The sequence below is a fragment of the Eurytemora carolleeae genome, unplaced genomic scaffold (assembly GCF_000591075.1).
Source record: "Eurytemora carolleeae unplaced genomic scaffold, Eaff_2.0 scaffold571, whole genome shotgun sequence".
In the NCBI taxonomy this organism is placed as follows: domain Eukaryota; kingdom Metazoa; phylum Arthropoda; class Copepoda; order Calanoida; family Temoridae; genus Eurytemora; species Eurytemora carolleeae.
Window position 1 is genome coordinate 70,099 of NW_019396700.1, and position 19,730 is coordinate 89,828.

General features: G+C 34.7%; 1 protein-coding gene across 1 annotated transcript in view; it reads left to right on the top strand.

The window, feature by feature from the left end:
* Window positions 1-200: 200 nt before the first annotated feature.
* LOC111707537 (uncharacterized) overlaps window positions 201-19,730 on the top strand; it is a gene marked incomplete in the record, with an annotated part of 27,185 nt that continues 7,655 nt past the window's right edge. Inside the window, 8 exon segments of the mRNA XM_023480653.1 lie at window positions 201-290; window positions 602-902; window positions 933-1,041; window positions 1,176-1,298; window positions 2,485-2,755; window positions 2,970-5,558; window positions 15,355-15,923; window positions 18,486-18,917. Of these exon segments, the coding sequence (XP_023336421.1) occupies window positions 802-902; window positions 933-1,041; window positions 1,176-1,298; window positions 2,485-2,755; window positions 2,970-5,558; window positions 15,355-15,923; window positions 18,486-18,917 (4,194 nt within the window).

Consider the following 19,730-nt stretch of genomic DNA (forward strand, 5'->3'; position numbering starts at 1 on the left):
GCCCATTTGAGTAATATATCCATCCATTTATCTCACCAATTGTATTCCAAATTATGTGTGTCTATCCGCATAATAAGATGTTAAAACAAATGATAAGATATGTCATGGTCTCATCCTATGAATTGGTTCGGACGGAGTCAGTCCGTTCAGTTCCCGCATTTTCTTGAATCATCTCTTCGCTCTCCCCGCAGTTACCCTCGGAGACGCTCAGTACGCTAGAAACCATTGAGGAGTTAAGACGTGACGTACTACGCCGGGCCCTTTCAAGCCTGAGAGTGATTAAATCTGAGGTTTGGTGGTCATAAAATCATTACCATAATTATAATCTATACTTTGCAAAAACTAATTAATTGGCTGCAGCCATATTATTTGAAAATAATTGACATTTAAAATTTGAATAATCATTGTTAATTATTGAAAAGGCTTTGACAACAAAGATTGATCCAGTCATTCAATGAAAAAAGTTATTTAAATGTTGAATTAATTTAACAATAAACCTCATCGAATGCTTGAAACCCCGAATGAATGAAATAGAGCGGTTTTGAACATGGAAGTAATAAATATGTATATTTTAGTTCTAATGTTTTTATGACTTCCTTAGAAGGAAACGTTAACCCCCCCCCTCACACCCTACACCAGTCCTGGAAGTGAAGATGGGTTGTTGTGTGAATCGTGCCTCGTAAAAACAGGAAATGTGTTGTGAGCAACAGTGCTTGGGTCTGATGATCTATTTGACGAGTGAACAAGAAAACTAAACGTGATCCCTGTTGATTGGACCTGTGCCTCATTCTGCATGGATGAATGGCAAACAAAATTAACTCGACTCAACTTGCATCTTTTTCCCGCAGCTCTGTAATCTATACCGAAGATCAGATCCGTCCTATACCCTTAGAAGGACGAAGGTCCTGTCCTATACCCTGAGAAGGACGAAGGTCCTGTCCTACTGGTGTGATGAGTTGTTATTCGAGAAAAGGACGAAAATATCTAGATATTCTTAAAGGACGAAGAAAAGACGACAGGCCTTTTAAAAAAATCTCCAAGGAACCAAATATATAAAATAGATAAAGAGATCTGATATTAAACAGCATTTTCTAAAATGTCTTTTATGTACTGCGGAAAGTATATAACAACTAAATAATTTAGTGTTTAATATTTAAATATAACTTTTGGTTTAGATCAAGGGATTTAAAGGAAATAGGGTTATATATGAGGACGGATTCTACTCCACCAGCCTCTCAAATCTACACCAGGAACCAGAGAACACATACTTTATACAGAACACAGAGTTTCATCATAAGGGAGATATTTCTTCTTTTTCAAATCTTGGTCTTGTTCATTAAATTAAAAAAAAGTTTATAGATTTACTTTTGGCAACAACCCATCTTGACTTTTTTTGTATTTTCTCGTGGGTTCATTCTAATTTCCATTCTTGGCCTTTGTCTTGGTCTTGTTCTTGTTTTTGTTCTTCTATTTTCCTATAGCGTGGGTGTTCTGTAAGCCTATCCTATATATTGGTTCTGCTAAATTAAACTAATTTAAAATGTCAGAAAATTCCCCTGCTTCACCCTTCCTTCACTATTCTAAAAAATGATTTGCAAAATATTGCGAATATTTTCAGATTCCAAGGATTAAATTAATCCTGGTTCCAGGTTGGTCCGAAACCGTATATTATCTACTCCCTTCTCTCTAACCATCTATTATCTACACTCCCTTCTCTCTAACCATCTATTATCTACTCCCTTCTCTCTAACCGTCTATTATCTACTCCCTTCTCTCTAACCGTCCATTATCTACTCTCTTCTCTCTAACCGTATATTATCTACTCCCTTCTCTCTAACCGTATATTATCTACTCCTTTCTCTCTAACCGTCTATTATCTACTCCCTCCTCTCTAACCATCTATTATCTACTCCCTTCTCTCTAACCGTCTATTATCTTCTCCCTTCTCTCTAACCGTCTATCATCTACTCCCTTCTCTCTAACCATCTATTATCTACTCACTTCTCTCTAACCGTCTATTATCTACTCCTTCTCTCTAACCATCTAGCTATTATCTACTCCCTTCTCTCTAACCATCTATTATCTACCACTTTATTTACACGACCCACTCCGTTTATTCCCATTATCTATTCCCTTTATTTCCAATATTTAATACCTTTGTCCCCATAATTTAATCCCTTTATTCCCACTATCTAATCCCTCTTTTCTCACTATTTAATCCCTTTATTTACACTAACTAATCACTTTATTCCAACTATCTAATCATTTTATTTCCGCCATTTAATCCCTTAATTCCCACTATCTTATCCCTTTATTCCTACTCTTAAATTCCTTTATTCCACTATCTAATCCCTGAATTTTCACTATTAAATCCCTTAACTTCCATCCCTTCATTGTTTAAACTGTCTCTACATTTCTATACTTATTTCATATGGAGTTCTTGTTTTAAGAATTGTAAGATTAGAAAAATATCTTGAGGTTCAGGATTTATCTCCGGAGGAGAACATTTACTCCGAACTGAACTTCTCCTCTGAACCCCGAAGTACGGATTTGAACCTGACCGGGAGATCTGAAGATACAGACCTTAATCTATCAACCAGTTCTAGAGAGATAGGTTTAAACTTCTCTGATAGCTCTAGAGATACTGTTCTAAACCTCTCCAGTATACCAGGAGACCCTGAGTTGAACCAAGAAGAAGTTGAACCTTGCTCCGGTTCCCAGGATGATGAATCTCAGCAATCCTCATCAGAACTAGGAAAAGAATCAAGAGAATTCTTTTAGCGATATTTTTATTTTTTAAAAATATTTTTTTGTAATATGTGTTTTCCCTCAAAACTTTTTGTATCTTCATCTTTTGAAATTCGATATTTTTCTTTTTCATTGCATCAAACCTTGTGTTGCGTGATCGGGGGTGGGCTTTATCCGTACCCTTGGCATAGTTCTCTTGATCCTAACCTGATCTGGAGCAGGTAACCTGGATATCATGAATACAGGGTTCCAAGAATATCTCCGGTTAAGCTCACCAGACTCAGGATACAGAGAATCCTCTCCAAGGGACGAAAACTCTCAGTTCTCCGAAGGAGAGAGAGGTAAAGCTAGACCAAGTGAAAGGATTGTTAAGAACACCTTTAATACAACAAAAGTCTCATCCAATCAGACTGGGAAATGTGCTTTAGCTCCAGGAAGAAAAATGGAAGAATCTAAACCGGGTTCAGCAAGAAACAGAACCCTGAGTAAGCACGCTGTCCGGAGATACAGCGGTGCTGAGCTGGCCTGGGAGAAAGGTTGTAGATTATCCATCTCTTCATCGAGTTCTAGTTCATCAGATAGTGAATATCTAGTGTCAGGGCATCACAATCAATCTTACTCCCTAAAAACGGATAAATTCCAAAGTTTATCCGTCCCTAGAGATAGAACGGGCCGAAGTAAATCTCTTTCCTCTGACAAAGAAGAGAAGAACGGTGTGTGTGATCCAAGGTTTCAAAAACAGATCATCCCTGGCAGGGTTGAGTACGGGACGGATGTCGGGAGAAACCAACATTGCCTGGGTGAGAGTTTTCTCCGGGAACATGAAGTCGGATTTATATCCTCTTGTAACACGGGATATAAACCCTACAAACACGCACAAACAATGCCTGATTTTTCCAGAATTCAAATGAGAGAAGGGTTAGATGAGTTTGGAGATATTGAGACAGAAAGAGATAAAGTATGTCCTGTCCTGAGTATAAATGGGTTTGATGAGAAGAAAACGAGACACGTAGGAGACTCTATAAAATCTAATATCGTGGGATTTAGCACTCAGCGCTTGATTGAAACTATTAGTCCCATATCCAGGTGCAATACTTGTATCCAGGAGTGTGTATCCACTGTATCTCCAGCCTGCTGTACGGGTATCCGCTGTTGCTCCAGACAGAGTATCCAGTTATCCAACTGCTGTATAAACCATGGTAGTCTTCTGTGTCCAGTATCCAACTGTTGTATCCAAGAAGAGAGAATTATATATCCCTGCTGTATTCAGAAAACGCAACCTGGCTCTGTATCCTGTGTCTCAGGATCACCTTTTGTATCATGCAGACCTGTATCCTATATTCGAGAGGAACGAGGTGTATCCACCAGTAGCAGTTCCCCGGATAGTGGATATAGGGATAGTTTTCAGGATACAGGATACAAGGCTAGTTTAAAGGATAAAGGTGGACAGAATACAGGATACAGGGATGCCGAAGAAGATATAATAGATCTAAGTATAAAGGATACAGCTAGGTTTGGTAACTATCCAGGGTGTAGACAGCCTGTAGTACCATCTAATATTTATCTAGATCAGATAGATCCACCAGTCTCACTTAGCAGTCACAAAGTCCAACATGCTGTTCAGCAAAGAAACCCTTTACAAGGACACCAGCAAGAACACCCAGTTCAACAAGAACACCCTGTTCAACAAGAACATCCTTATCAACAAGAACACCCTGTTCACCAAGAACACTCTGTTCAACAAGAACACCATTTTCACCAAGAACACCTTGTTCAAAAAGAACACCCCATTCAACAAGAACACCCCGTTCACCAAGAACACTCTGTTCAACAAGAACACCATTTTCACCAAGAACACCTTGTTCAAAAAGAACACCCCATTCAACAAGAACACCCCGTTCACCAAGAACACCCTGTTCACCATCCTTATCAACAAGAACACCCTGTTAACCAAGAACACTCTGTTCAACAAGAACACCATTTTCACCAAGAACACCTTGTTCAAAAAGAACACCCTGTTCAACAAGAACACCCTGTTCAACAAGAACACCCTGTTCAGTATACAGATGTGGATTTTCCAGGAACAATTGACAAAGATAAACCCAAGATTTTGGAGCGAAGTTTGAAGAATCAGAATAATAAACTCTCCTCCCTGCCCAGTCATCACGATGACCCAGAGCAATCAAGGACAAAACAATCCTGCAAATCAATATTCACATTTGTCCCAAATCCAGAAAAACCTGAACCCTATCCTAGAGGGTCTAAACCTAAATTAAGGGAATCTGAATCAAATACTAGAAGATCAGATTCCAATCCTAGGAAGTCTGAATCCAATCCTAGAGTAACTGAATCCAATTCCAATAGTAGATTATCTGAACCCGACACTAGAGGACATGAACCCCATTCTAGAAAAGCTGAATCTAATCCTAGATTAAAAGAAACAATCTTGACTAAACCAAAGCAAATGTCTCAAAAACCTGAAATAAAAAGCTTGGACTTGTTTTCTGTGAAGACTGTTCCAGAACACGCAGAACGAAACTCCAACTCGGGGAAAATTATGTTTGACCAACCCAATCCTTATTCTCACACCGCCAGGCCAAATCTCACTAATTCCGAAGTTTACTCCGCCAAAACTGAACCCTACTCCGCCCTCACTCAATCTTACTCCGCCAAAACTAAACCCTACTCCGCCCTCACTCAACCTTGCTCAGTCCCAAATGACTCCTTCTCCACGAGGACGGAGAACTCTAAGCTAGAAGGTTGTGAAGACTCTGATTCTAGTAGTGAGTCGGAAATTGGATTCATCATTGGTAAGTACAATAAAACAACAACAATTTTAAGTCTTAAAGGGACTGTAAGCGTAATTCTAAGTGACCCTCCATGCAAAAAATAACAATCCTCCATATACAACAGTAATCTTAACAGCTTTGTCTGATCAAGTATAAATTAGATATCAACGTATAATATAATTTTGAAAACTGTCAATTTTCAGTAGTGGTTTCCCTACAAATTTCCACAATGGTTTTTCTAAAAATGAATTTTAACTTCACCAGATAGAATATCTATCAATATTTTCAGAATAAAATTTCATTCTCAAAAATGGTCAATTATTAATTTTGCCTTGACGTTTCAAATGAACCCCGTCACCTGTCAATATCTAATTACGAAGATTTATCCGTATGTTCATAAAATACGGCCTTACCAATGGCGAGTAAAGGTTTAATCTATTAGAAGGGGGGGGGGAGAAATTACACATTACAAGGGGGAAAAAACTTATAAAAAATGTACAATGGGGATTCTGTGAATTTAGCAAAAACTTTACCTTGATATTTATCATTAGAAAGCAGTAAGTAATGAGATTTCAATTCATTTACTATCAGAGGCGCAAACCGGATTATTTTTATAAAAGTGAGAAAAAAAAACTCTGTTTACAAATTAACGGAGAAAATATACATTTTATCATTTTCATAAGGTAAGAACTCAAAAGACCTGCAATAAAAGTATAGTTTTAAATTAAATTATATAGTCTCCCCCCCCCCTGCCCTGTAGCATAATAATTGATTGTCAAACTACTCTGACAGATTTGACCCTTGCGTCATGTTTAATACAACCGATGTTTTGTGAAAACCCAATAAATTGGTTGGATTGCCTCAATGCTGGGAGCTTAAACAAATACCCGCTCTAAGGCTTAGGGCGCATTATTAAATTCTTTTACCATCAGTAAAATCTAAATCCCGTAAACTCAGACTCGGTTTTAAATTTCTTACATCAAAACAATGCTTTTTTTCACTTTTTTGGATTCTTAATGCTTCTCAAAATCACATTTTCCATTATAACTAATTCTTCCTCATTCTTTATTTTCAAATTATCTTTATTAATCTTTTCTCTTTTTAAGTTTACCGCCCCATGTTATTGTTTCAAATTCTTTACTTCCTTATTCCCTTCCTTTCTTCCTTCATTTTAAACTTTTCCCCCCTCTTCCTTCCTTCATTCTAAACGTTTCCCTTCCTTTCTTCCTTCATTCTAAACTTTTCCCCTCCTTTCTTCCTTAAATCTAATTTATTCCTTCCTTTCTTCATCTTTCTAAACCTTTCCCCTTCCTTTCTTCCTTCAATATAATTTTTTTCCTTTCTTTCTTCATCTTTCTAAACCTTTCCCCTTCCTTTCTTCCTTCAACATGATCTTTTCTCTTCTTTTCTCCCTCATTATAAACCTTTCAGCTTCCTTTGTTCCTTAATTCTGAACCTTTCCCCGGCCTCCTTTCTTCATTCATTCTAAATTTATTCTCAACCACTACTTTCTTGTTAATTTATTCAAGAAACCGTTATCCTTGGAGTTTCTCAGAGTTGTGTAAAGAGCTTAAAAATAACTTTTATGGTATTTGTAATAGCTCTCTAATTACAAATAATTGCATATATTATTATTTGAAAAGCCTATGAGGAAGAATGGGTATGGAGGGTGAATATTTAGGGGTGTGGGATTGGGGTTAAATTCCATCATGCCTTAATGTGTCCAGAAAACAATATTAATATTTGTCGAAAGCGAAGATATAATTGGTTTTGTTAAGCATACTATCTTACAAGCCCCCTCTCCAATATATATATATGAATTATGTACCCGNTCTAAAGAGGAGATATGTCATGTTAAGAATGTCGTGTATACACTTCATTGTACACCTCTAAGCTATGCTACTAATTAAACAAAGCTCAACCCCCCTCCCCTCTCCCCACCCCATCTTGTATTTAAGCACCATGGCAAACAATGCAGCTGTAAAATACGTATATATTAGGCATTTTTGCATAGACATTTTTGTAATTTATGCACTATACGCACTCCACGCCCCGAGTATAATTTTGATTTTTATATTTTTAATTGCAAACCTACACTGGGTATCAAAATGTAAAACATATATGTATACATAATATATAAAGAGAAACTTGAACTCGATCCACTTCTGCTTAATTTTCGTTTTCAATTTGGTTTGGCTTTCTCTTCTCTGTAGGCAGGGGTTCAGTTCTTTTTGGTTCTGTGTTTAGTTTTTTTTTGGGCTCTTACTTTTGTTCTGCTTAATTCGGGGTTCTCTTCTCTGTAGGCAGGGTTTTTGTGTCTAATTCTCTTTGGTTTTGTGTTCATTTTTTTGATTCTGTGTTCACTTCTCAGTGGTTTTTGTGCTTAAATGCGCGATTCATGTGTCCAGTTCTTTTTGGTCTGTGTTCACTTCTTTTTGGTTCTGTGTTCAGTTATTTTGGAATCTGCGTTCAGATATTTTTGGTACTGTGTTTAGTTATTTTTTGTTCTGTGTTCCGTTCTTGTCGGTTCTGTGTTCAGTTATTTTTGATTCAGTGTTCAGTTCTTTTTGGTTCTGTGATCAGTTTTTGTTGGTTCTGTGTTCAGTTTTTTTTTGGTTCTGTGTTCAGTTATTTTTGGTTCTATTCAGTTATTTTTGGTTTTGTGTTCAGTTATTTTTTGTTCTGTGTTCCGTTCTTGTCGGTTCTGTGTTCAGTTATTTTTGATTCTGTGTTCAGTTTTTGTTGGTTCTGTGTTCAGTTATTTTTGATTCTGTTCAGTTATTTTTGGTTCTGTGTTCAGTTCTTTCTTAAATCTCTTTGATTGAATTTATTCATCATACTCTCCATGATTGAATCTCTATAAAAGAATCTCAAGTTTTGAATCTCGACGCTTGAATCATGTTCAAATATGAAACTGTATTTTTGAACCAATCAAATCAATCTAATCTATATAATTAATTCAATCTCAATGCCTGATCGATTCGTTATGTTAAATCTCTATTTCCGAATCTCAATATTTTAATATCTTTGTTTGAAGCGTTATGTTTTAATCTCATTGTTATAATCTCTTTGGCATAATCTCCATATCGAAATATCCATATCTTAATCTCTTTGCCTAAATCTCTATATCTGAATGATTATGTTTGAATTTCTATACTATAATCTCTTTGTCTGAATCTCAAAATTTAAATCTCTATTTTAGAATAGCGAAATTGAATCTGTTTGTTAGATCTTGACGTTTGAATTTCATTGTCTGAATTTCTATGTTTAATCTCTATGTTTAAGTTATTATGTCTGAATCTCGATGTTTGTATTGTTATGCTTGAGTCTCTATGTCTGAAGCTCGATGTTTGAATCTCAATGTTTGAATCTCACAGTTTGTACCTTTGTGTTTGAATCTCTCAAAGTTTGATACTCTACGCGACGTTTGGATATTTTTAGTGAATTTCTATGTTTAATCTCTATTTTTAATCTCTATGTCTGAATCTCTATTGTTTAATCTCTATGTTTAATCTTTATGTCTGAATCTCAGTCTCTATGTTTGAAACCGAACCCGAATATACTTTTGCACGCTGATCTCTGTCAATAGAACAGATATTTCTTTTTAAAATTTTTTTTTCAAGATGTGTGTTGGACTTCTAATTGGTTTCTTTTCGTGTTTCAAACTTTTTCATTTGAAAGGGATGTAAGGTGAGGAGGTGTGGTGTGTGTGAATAGTTTTATAGGTTTATTGTATACAATATACTCATACTGTAGAATAGAGGGGAGGGGAGGGGGGATGCCTTTAAATGGATGAAGGTGGATTTCTACTTATTATCCGGAGATTCTTTTCAGTTTTTTGTTTAAAACCTTGAAAACTAATTTACTTTGTATGGCTAAAACCTGTTTTAAGGTGTTGTTAAAACGCATATTTATGAAGCAAATACAGAAATAATTTATACAGCTAGAGGTATCAAAATTAAGATATATCCATCTATCTATTTTGATTTTGAATCATAATATATTTACAACTTGTAAAATCCCACAGACCTTACTCTTTTTTTTATTTTGTATCTCAAGGAATTAAGTCTTTGCCACGAACTCTGATTTTTAATCCCTATATCTCTGTAACCCGATGACGTAGACCTTAGATATTTTAAACTATGATTTATGTTAGATCAAATAATATAAGTGTAAAATATCAAAGGTTTACACGATCAGGTTGCAAAGATATAGCGATTAGAAATATTTCAGTTTGTAGCAAAGACTCAATTCCTCTGTTTTAGCTAAACACTGTAATGTTTCATGAACCACATTATTCAACACCATGATTGTGAATGTTTGATAAATGCTACAGTATATGAATAAATTTGAAATAATATCATATCAGAAATCGTTTTCAGTGTGTAAGGCCGAGTAAAGTGTATGCAGAGGGTCTGCGCCTGAGAATTAATAATTCTGAAGAATTACTAATTTATTCAATTCTATGCGTTTTCTAAAGGGTGGGGTGAGCTAATATTTTCAATGAATGCTGAGTGTCGTAGAATATTTTAAAAGGTATTTTTGGAAACTATTGGAAACTATTGGGCACTATTGGGAACTATTGGGAACTATTGGGAACTATTGGGAACTATTGGGAACTATTGGGAACTATTGGGGACTATTGGGAACTATTGGAAACTATTGGGAACTGTTTTTGATTAGATTGCCCCGAACCTTTTTGAACAGTTTAAGTTCTAAAATTGTTTCTTAAACATTTGAAAAAAACCATTGATTTTAAACGCCAATATTGTAAACATCCGTTCACATCCAAACAAATATTGGCAAAAAAACATTTATTTATTAGTATTACTAAAATGTGTCAGTCTGTAAATAAACGTAGTTTTTTAGCCCTAATATGATCAAAAATAAAAAAAAATGAATGGTGCACAGGTGTTCAAGATGCATGTAACTATCATGTTTTTTTTTTAGAGTGTTCCTTTCAATTCAAATATTGAATTTTTGCTTGGGCAAGATATTTACATTTTAGTTGAAATAGTTTCTTCCTGAGTTTAAAAGAGAAGTAGATAAAAGTTGACACCCTGAGTCTAAAACTAAAGAACGGAAAGTTTTGACTTAAATTTTAAGTTCATGGTTAAATGCCACTTCTGACTTAATTTAAACCTGAACTTTAACCCTGTGGTTAAATATTTAACTCGCCGAAATCGACGAGTTAAAATTTAAACACAGGGTTAAAATCTTGAAATCCTGCATTTTCCCTATTTGTCTATTATTCAATCATCATTCAGCTGAGAAAGTGGCATTTAACTTTACGATATATCTAAAAGTGAAAACCTTGTTAAAGAAATTTCACGTTTTAGATTAATTAATTTTTGCATGTAAACCCAAAGTACGGTTGTGACTCGAAATATGTTTTGTTTTCGGTTACGTAATCAGCTGATTAGCGATGGTTATGTAATATTCTCCGTAAATCCTTTTCTCTGATTTTCCCGGGAAATTCAAATTTAAAATTGAGAAAGTTTAATATTTAAGTAGCTATTCATTATCTTACAGAACTTTTAACCTCGAACTTAAAATTCGCGCATTCTTTAGTTTTAGACTCTGGACAGATAATGTATTGGATAGTTTTTACAAACATTTCAATAAAACTTCCAAAATTTCAAAAGAAGTTAAATTTTGCTATTATTGATATCTTTACCATACTGTTACATCACGTTCGTTTTTTGGATCGTTTTTTGGATCGTTTTTGGATCGTTTTTGGATAGTTTTTGGATCGTTTTTGGATCGTTCTTGGATCTTTTTTGGATCGTTTTTGGGTAGTTTTATGGATCGTTTTTGGATCGTTTTTGGGTAGTTTTTGGATCGTTTTGGATCGTTTTTGGGTAGTTTTGTATAGTTTTTGGATAGTTTTGGATCGTTCTTGGATCGTTTTTGGATCGTTTTTGGATCGTTTTTGGATCGTTCTTGGGTCTTTTTTTGTATATATCTTCTGCCAGGGTCAAATTTTAACATGTCAAAGAAAGACAAACGTTTAGAATAAAAAACTTAGAAAACATTTGCTACTCTTCCGTTTTGCCAAATGTTGTCACTGAAAGAAAATATAGACAATAAATGACTGGAAAGCGAAGAAACTGAAAGCGCATCACACCCTGAACTACAATTTGAATTTGATCGCATTTTGGTTTAAAATTCAACAATCTATATACTTACAGAAAAAACGAATGTTAAGAGGTTAAATTGTGATTAAAAGTCACTCCTTGCTGGAATAAGGACCGAGCGTGTTAAATAAACGGACAAATCTAGCTTAAGTGGACTTTTACGTCTTTTGGACGTTTTTCTTTCTTCTTTACATTTAATCCCATCTTTTAGGTTATAAGATTAGACAGAAAACCTCATGTTGCAGGACACGCTGTGTTTAGTAATGTATTTTGCATATAATTAGCTGGACGCCCTGTATATATATATAAAACTGCTCTCTATTTATAGTATACGTCCTACACTCCTACGCCTAGACATACTTAACTCACGGGGAGAATACATATTAAGGACTAAATCATGAATTATTTATTTTATTTCTATGTCCAGTGTCTAACCCTCTCCCCTTTCCCCTTCCCCCTCCCGTCTTTTAGGCCCCCTTTCGTCCTTTCTATAGCTAGGGACCCCAAAAGGAAGATTTGTTTTCTCCACATTTTTAAAATTGTTTTTTTCCCCACATTTTTATTTCTTCTCAATCCACTTGTGTAGTACTGTAATTTCTTTCAACCAACACATAAAATGTTTCTGAAAGATTTAGTTTTTGGCTTAGTAAATTGTTTAATAGGTTAACTAAGATACGCTTCTAACAGATTTGTTAGACGTGAAATTCATTGTGCATATTGTATTCTATAATTATAAATAGAAAGCTACATATCGTCTCTGAAGTCTCATCCTTTGTGGATAACCTGTATATTGTATATTGTATACTGAGGATTCAACTTTTTATGTTCAGTTCTTTCATTTCTCCGCTTTCGCTTCTTGTTTTTGCTCCCAGTCTTCCGAACAATAAAATATTCTACATACTTCTTCATGTAAACCCTTCTCTCTAACCATCTATTATCTACTCCCTTCTCTCTAACCGTCTATTATCTACTCCCTTCTCTCTAACCGTATATTATCTACTCCCTTCTCTCTAACCATCTATTATCTACACTCCCTTCTCTCTAACCATCTATTATCTACTCCCTTCTCTCTAACCGTATTAACCCCCACTCCTATCTCTTTAAGAGAGCCCCCTGTTTAACCTGCTTGAGAACCCAAGTATGACTGTTAGTATCCCTATATGGAACTACCAATGTCTAAATGACTGGCGTAGAAACACCATAAAAATGCTTGAAAGAAGTTTGTGTGACTGCCTTAAACGTTCTGTACACACGTCTCAGAAAAGTAAATTTAACTTAACTTTTCATTTCAGCTCCAAAAAAATTTTGGTTCGAAAATCACGTATTTTAGTATTTAACAACAATTTTTTCTCTGTGAAATATAATCTTTCGAATTTTCAATATTGAACACATCTGTATATTAAGTGCTGTATCTTTATATATATACTCAGGAACCCCTGGATCGATTGCCTCAAATTTTCACTTGGGACCTCAAGAGAACCATGGGAGTGGTCTTAGCCTATAATTTTGAGATTCTCAGTTGAATGGATCGACTTAATTAGCAAAACTTTAGTTTCCCAGTAAAATCGAGCAATTTCGGGTAAATGGCGGGATTAACTATGAGTAAACTGAGCAGCGCCGGGTTCCCAAGCTGGTTATCAATACAAAGATGAAAATGAAGACGGCGAAATGTAAATAAAAGAGATGAAAGAGGTTGCTCTATAATTATATCGAGGTATACACGTATTGAATATTTGCCTCAGGCAGTGAATGAGGCGCATGTATAGGTTTACAGGTTTATAAATTAAGCCATCTGCTACATGTCCCCCTCTACCTCTTCATGATAGATGAGGAGACCCCCCTCCCCCTAGGATAGATATAGATCCCCCTCCCCCTGGGATAGATATAGATACGTTATATTTTCCTGACGATCTATAACAGTTAGTAATTAACGCTGTCTAATCTAATATACGGAAGTGTATCCTTTAAAATTGAATTAAACCATAATATTTGATAATTTTCTACTTTTATTTCTCTGACATTTTAAAAGGTTATAAAGTTGACCTAATTGTGTAAATACTTCATGTAAAAAGAGGGGGTGATCCCCTCACTTATTCTTCACTTGATCCTCACTTACTTCACTCCTGCGCCACTCCCCATACTTATTATTCACTAAATCCTAACATGCATAACTCTAATCACACTCCCCTTACTCATTCAATGATATGCTTTTTATAACTTAATAAAGGTTAACATACCTTTTTCTTATTTATTACATCCATTTTCTTTTCCCTCTTCAAACCCTGTTACATCACCTATATGGTACTTCCTTCCCAAATTCTTGCCCCTCCCCCTTGGTTATGTAAATATAAGAATCTATCTGTATGTAAATTAGAATACTGTACATATTATTATATATGAGTGAAACATACAGGGAAAAGTTATAAATGCCAACATTTTAAAATTAAATTTAACATAATTCAAATGTAGAGTTTCCTGTCCCCCCCCTTTACCCCCCTTACATCCCCCCTCTTACTTCCTTTAAGAAACCAGCCTATCCCATGTATCTAGAACTAGAACGTCTTGGGTTGAAATGTCAAAAAGTCATGAGTAATCTCGATCTATCTATCTATCCATCTCTGCACTGACTGTCTGTCTGTCTCTGTCTATTTTCTCTCTAACGTATTATGGTTAAACTGTTTATTTGCCCGTATATCTATTTACAGGGTTACCCAAAAAGGATGAGACTTCAGAGACGATTGCACGGAATTTATGTTGTCCGTTTCCATAAATTCACGTATCCCTGCAACTGTAACTTCTTTCTTTCTTATCATTTAAATAGACTATTAGATTACTATATCTAAGGCAGAATACATTATATCGTCACATTTTAACAGTTTCCGGTCGTCTTTACAATCTCAAACCTTGTAGGTAATCCTGTACGTATCTATATATCTTTATATTTAACCTATTTGTTGTTGAGTTTGTTTGTATTCAATAAACGTCAAACCGGCGAAACCGATAAAACCCAATTTTTTTACGGCAACTCACACGAGTATATGACTCAAGGGATGGAAAGTTTATGGCAGGTTTATATAGACATATTATGCCTGGAAAAGTCCATCAATGAAAAATGCACTAAAATTTGTTAAATGAAAAAGTAGCGGTTTAAAATCAACAGTTTAAAGCTTTAAATGTTACTAGAAAATGGAGCGGATCGCCCTGAATGTTAGTTTCTATATATTTCAGTACCCGGTTGGACCCTGTAATATCTGTATATATTAACTGGATTCTTGTTCTGTATAAGGAAAAGTTAATGTGTAGACTATATTCTATGGTTTATCTATCTAAACCTAATATATAACTAACTATATATTTCATACATGAATTCAATATATAATATATATATATATACCTATGGAAACCTAACTTTAAGATGAACTAAAGTAAATAAATATTTTCTTTAAAAAATAAAATATATATTTTTATTTTTTATGTCCGATTCACATCAGCACACTTAAACCTCTAATTAAGAATGAATGAACGTTTAATGTTAGTTGATGCACTTGTTGATTTTATTTCATTTTTAAAAAATAATACTGGATTCATAAAGTAATAAAGCTTGCACATGTTTTTTGTTCTTATTTTAAGCTTTAAGCAGATTTTTGAATGGAGACATTTTCTTATGTTTGATTATTTAGGAGTTCCAAGCAAACCGTGGATACAGATCTACAGGGCTACCGATTTTCTTGAGACTGCAATACGGAAAGACTCTTGCAAACAAGTTGGAGAGTTCATTAACGATACCTCTTCTTCGCGCGATAAAGTCTCTTCTGCCGGCACTCCTCCGACTCCCCCCTATCCTTCATCACAGAATCAGCCCCCTAGTTCTCATCAATCATCTCGTCAATTGTCATTCACTTCTTTTGGTTTACCCAACCTTAGCGAGCCACCGAAACTCCGACCAAGACCAAAATCAATGCTAGAATCATCAAGAGTTAAACTGAGAGAACACCGAAGCACAGGAACTCTGGACCTCTGGACACAGCTAAGCACTTTAGAGTTTAATCCTAATTTAACCCCCCCTCTTATACATTCTAGTCCATATGTAAACAGAGGACCAAGGAAACATGCTAGTTCGTCTTCTCTCCGCCAGGAACCGCTAGCATCACCAGATATCCAGTTGACCCATGAGTCATTGCAGCCACCATTAACAGAACATGAGATTATCAAAACCTTGAAGAAAAATGCGGATAATCACACATTTTTGGTGAGTAAACATTTTTTGTAAAGCTAGATTAAGATGAAAAGAAAGGTAGATCAAACAATAAGAAACAGCTGAAACATTTGTTTACTTCCAATCCAAATATTTTCTCTATCCTGCACCATTCAACCCTCCATTCATTCTGCACAGTCTTCTTCATTCTCATCCTGAACACTCCCTTTAATGTGAATAAGAAACTAGAGGGGGTTCAAGTATATATTTGCTCCGAACTATGATCTATTATTGATAAACCTCTTCATACAAGTTTACAGGGTGGTCTAGAGCGTAGGATCAGATAATTTTTCACGATAATGTATTTTTTTCGACCGGTATATTTAAAAACATCAGTTCTCAAGAAAAACCTATTTTTATGTATTTAGAGGACTTTTTTTCTTGATGGTTCAAGATTTTTGGAACACCTTTGTATGATCTGTTTTCCTGGATCAATCCCGTCCATTCAATCCATATTCAACATCAGATCAAAACCTTTTATTAAGTTCCTCGATCTATTCTATACCTCACTCAAATATGCATCCCTCTATTTACCGTCCTACCCGGAGAAAAGTCCAGGTTTAAGTCTGTAATTTTTATCCTTTGCGTTGTTTTATTTTGTTCATTTTTTCTCTTCTTTCCCTATTTTTCTTCCTTTCAAGATTTTGAGGCTTAAGTTTGATCGAGATCAATCTCTAATTTTAATGGACTGTCGGCTAATTTAAAGTATCTCTCCAAAGTGTAGAACAGTTACAGGGTGTCCCAATAAACATGGGAATTAAAAGACGACTTCTATTTTGTCTTTGTTCCAAGCGGGATTATTTCGGAAACATATTTTTGTAGTATCACAGTTAAAACATTGAACACCGAAAAGTAAAATAGTTTCGGGATTTCCAAAATGTGGTCTTCAAAAGTGACAGAAATATTAGAAAATTTTATCCAGATTCCAGTTTAATAAAAATTAACAAAACTGTTCAAATCTTTATTATCTCTGTCAATTTTAAAGATACAAAGAAGGTACTTGCTAGAGTAGAAACGGTACCAACCCTCTTTTCTATTATATAAAAATATAATTCTGTTAATTTCTTTCGATCTTTGCTTCGACTTATTAAATTATATTGTTTTAAAGTGTATGGTCCACTGCAAGTGTATTAATGCACATTATTTATTCTACGCCATAGTTATTGACAAATATTGCAGAGCTATTGACGAATATTACAGAGCTTTTGACGAATATTACAGAGCTATTGACGAATATTACAGAGCTATTGACGAATATTACAGAGCTATTGACGAATATTACAGAGCTATTGACGAATATTACATAGCTGTTGACGAATATTTCAGAGCTACTAGTAATTGAATAGCATCGATCTTAGTTCTTCCAATTGTTACTGAATTATCCATAGATTAATAACAACACAGATAGAACACTGGATGCCGTTTTTCAAGATTTTATTAATCTATGGAATAATCTCACTGTTATAGATTGTAAAGTTTTAAAAATACGATATAAAGTTTGATGAAGAAAACTTTTAAATATTGTTTGTCTAATCTTTCCAGGGTAACCCTAAATCATTCTGGGATAAATTTCTCTTCTCTTTTTTTCATATATTGCAAAATTACATTATTCCAACACATTTTTGATAACCTTGCTGCGTTTCTTATGTTTCTGTCTCTTATGTGTCTTTTAGTTACACATCTTTACGTCCTGAGACCTTTATCTTTTTATAACTATTTCTTGATTCCTTCATTCATATGACCCCTTCCAATACATACATATATGTACATTGCACATATACATACAATAAATATACAATAAATATACAATATATATACAATATACATACATACATATATGTACATTGCACAGTCCGTATCTATATGTCAGAACATAGCACTGTTATTTAGAATAAAAAATAATGTATAAATTATTACATATATCTTTAAGCGTAATTACAGAATAGTAGAAGGATGAATAACGGAGTTTGGAGGGTGAAGGATGAGGTTGAATAAAAACATTGAAGTTAATTAAAATATTTTGGATAACAATTATAATAATTTAGAAAATTCATGATAACAAATAATGTTGAAGAACCTATTCTAAATACAAACTATAATAAACTTGCAAAACATATTATTAATTAGTTTTATTAAAAGCTATAAAAAGTTTGCAGACACTATTATTAATTATCTATATAATAAAGCTCTATATTTATATTTTTATATATGCATATATTATAATATGCTGCTGAAGAATGTTCAACATGAAAAACAGTGTCCAGCAAGAAACTATATTAAAAAAACAATAAAAAATGTTCTAAACTTATTTTCAGAAGATAAATGTATATTTTAGCTATAGCAGGCCAAACGGTTTGACCAAATTGGCTGAAATTTTTTAAGGGAACCTATAGGTACCATTTGGTTAACAAAGGCTAAAAAATAGAACTTTTTCAGTTTTTTTTTTTTAATTCCCTGGCAACCCCGGGCGCTTCAGCTAGTTATTAATAAAAACGCTAATAATGTTGCAAAACCTATTTATGATTATTTTTAATAAAACCTATAATAATGTTACAGACCCTATGCTGTGATGAGCTTCTGCTAGTTGATCCCTTCAGCTTTAACCAGCTACAAGCAGACCCCTCAACCTGTAACCAGCTACAATCTGACCTTTTCACCTGTAACCAGCTGCAAGCTGACCCTTCCATCAGTAACCAACTACAAGCAGAACCTTCCAGCTCTAACCAGCTACAAGCTGACCCCTCCAGCTGTAACCAGCAACAAGCTGACCCCTCCTCCTGTATCAAGATGAACTCCGACTCCTCCAGCAGTAATCTGCTCCTGGAGAACATAATATCTCTCTCTAACTCCTTATCCTCTCCTCCTGTTTTGTTCACCACTGAACAGGACCATCTATACCTCCTGCTCTCTAGTATCCTCAATTCGAACAGTAAACCATATATATCTGGTCTAGTCTGCATCATAGACTCTTTACAAACAGAAGACAAGGTAAACTAGAATTAAAACTTAAACTAAATTTGATTCGAAAAAATAAATTCCAAAGCTGGAAAGCCGTACGTAATTATCTCTTTTTGGACAATTTCAANCGTCCATATATCTGCATGATGAAAGATATCCTGATGACTGTATAATTGTGTTGAAAACCTCCTGAGCTGGAATAAAAGGCCGGATAGCCCCGGATAATATTGGTTTAAGAGAGGAGGGTGAAACCACTTCCAACTATTATACCAGGATATACTTGATTAATTGATTATACAGGCTTTCTTGTGGTTTCCAGGATACAGGGCTTCTCAGATACCGCCGATGGGGGGGGGGAGAGATACCTCCTCCAAGAAATATATATTGAAGAGGAACCACGCCGTATCAGATGCGTCAGCTAGATCTATAAACTGTTAAAAATGGGATTGTTAATTACTAATTCAATTCTTATTAATCGAAAAAATATTGTAAAAAATGTTATATCAAGATGATCGATTTAATCTATTATATTTCATGAAATTCATATTTCGAACTTACATAGATTTTCTTTTCAAAATCAAGATATAAGTAGTAGATACTACTTTACTGACTTAAGTTAACATGTTATGTTTGATGTTTCAAATAATGAAAAATAAGACTTAAAAGTAGGGATAGGCAAAGTTCCGTTAACGAAACAGAGTTTTTCGAAAATTAATGGTAGAGTCCGTTAACGAAGGGCAAAAACCGTTAATTTTTAAATCATGGATGGTTGGAGATGGATGAGTATAACAGTTGAACGACGACAAATGATCTCATTTTTTAATCTGAACCCCCCTCTTACTT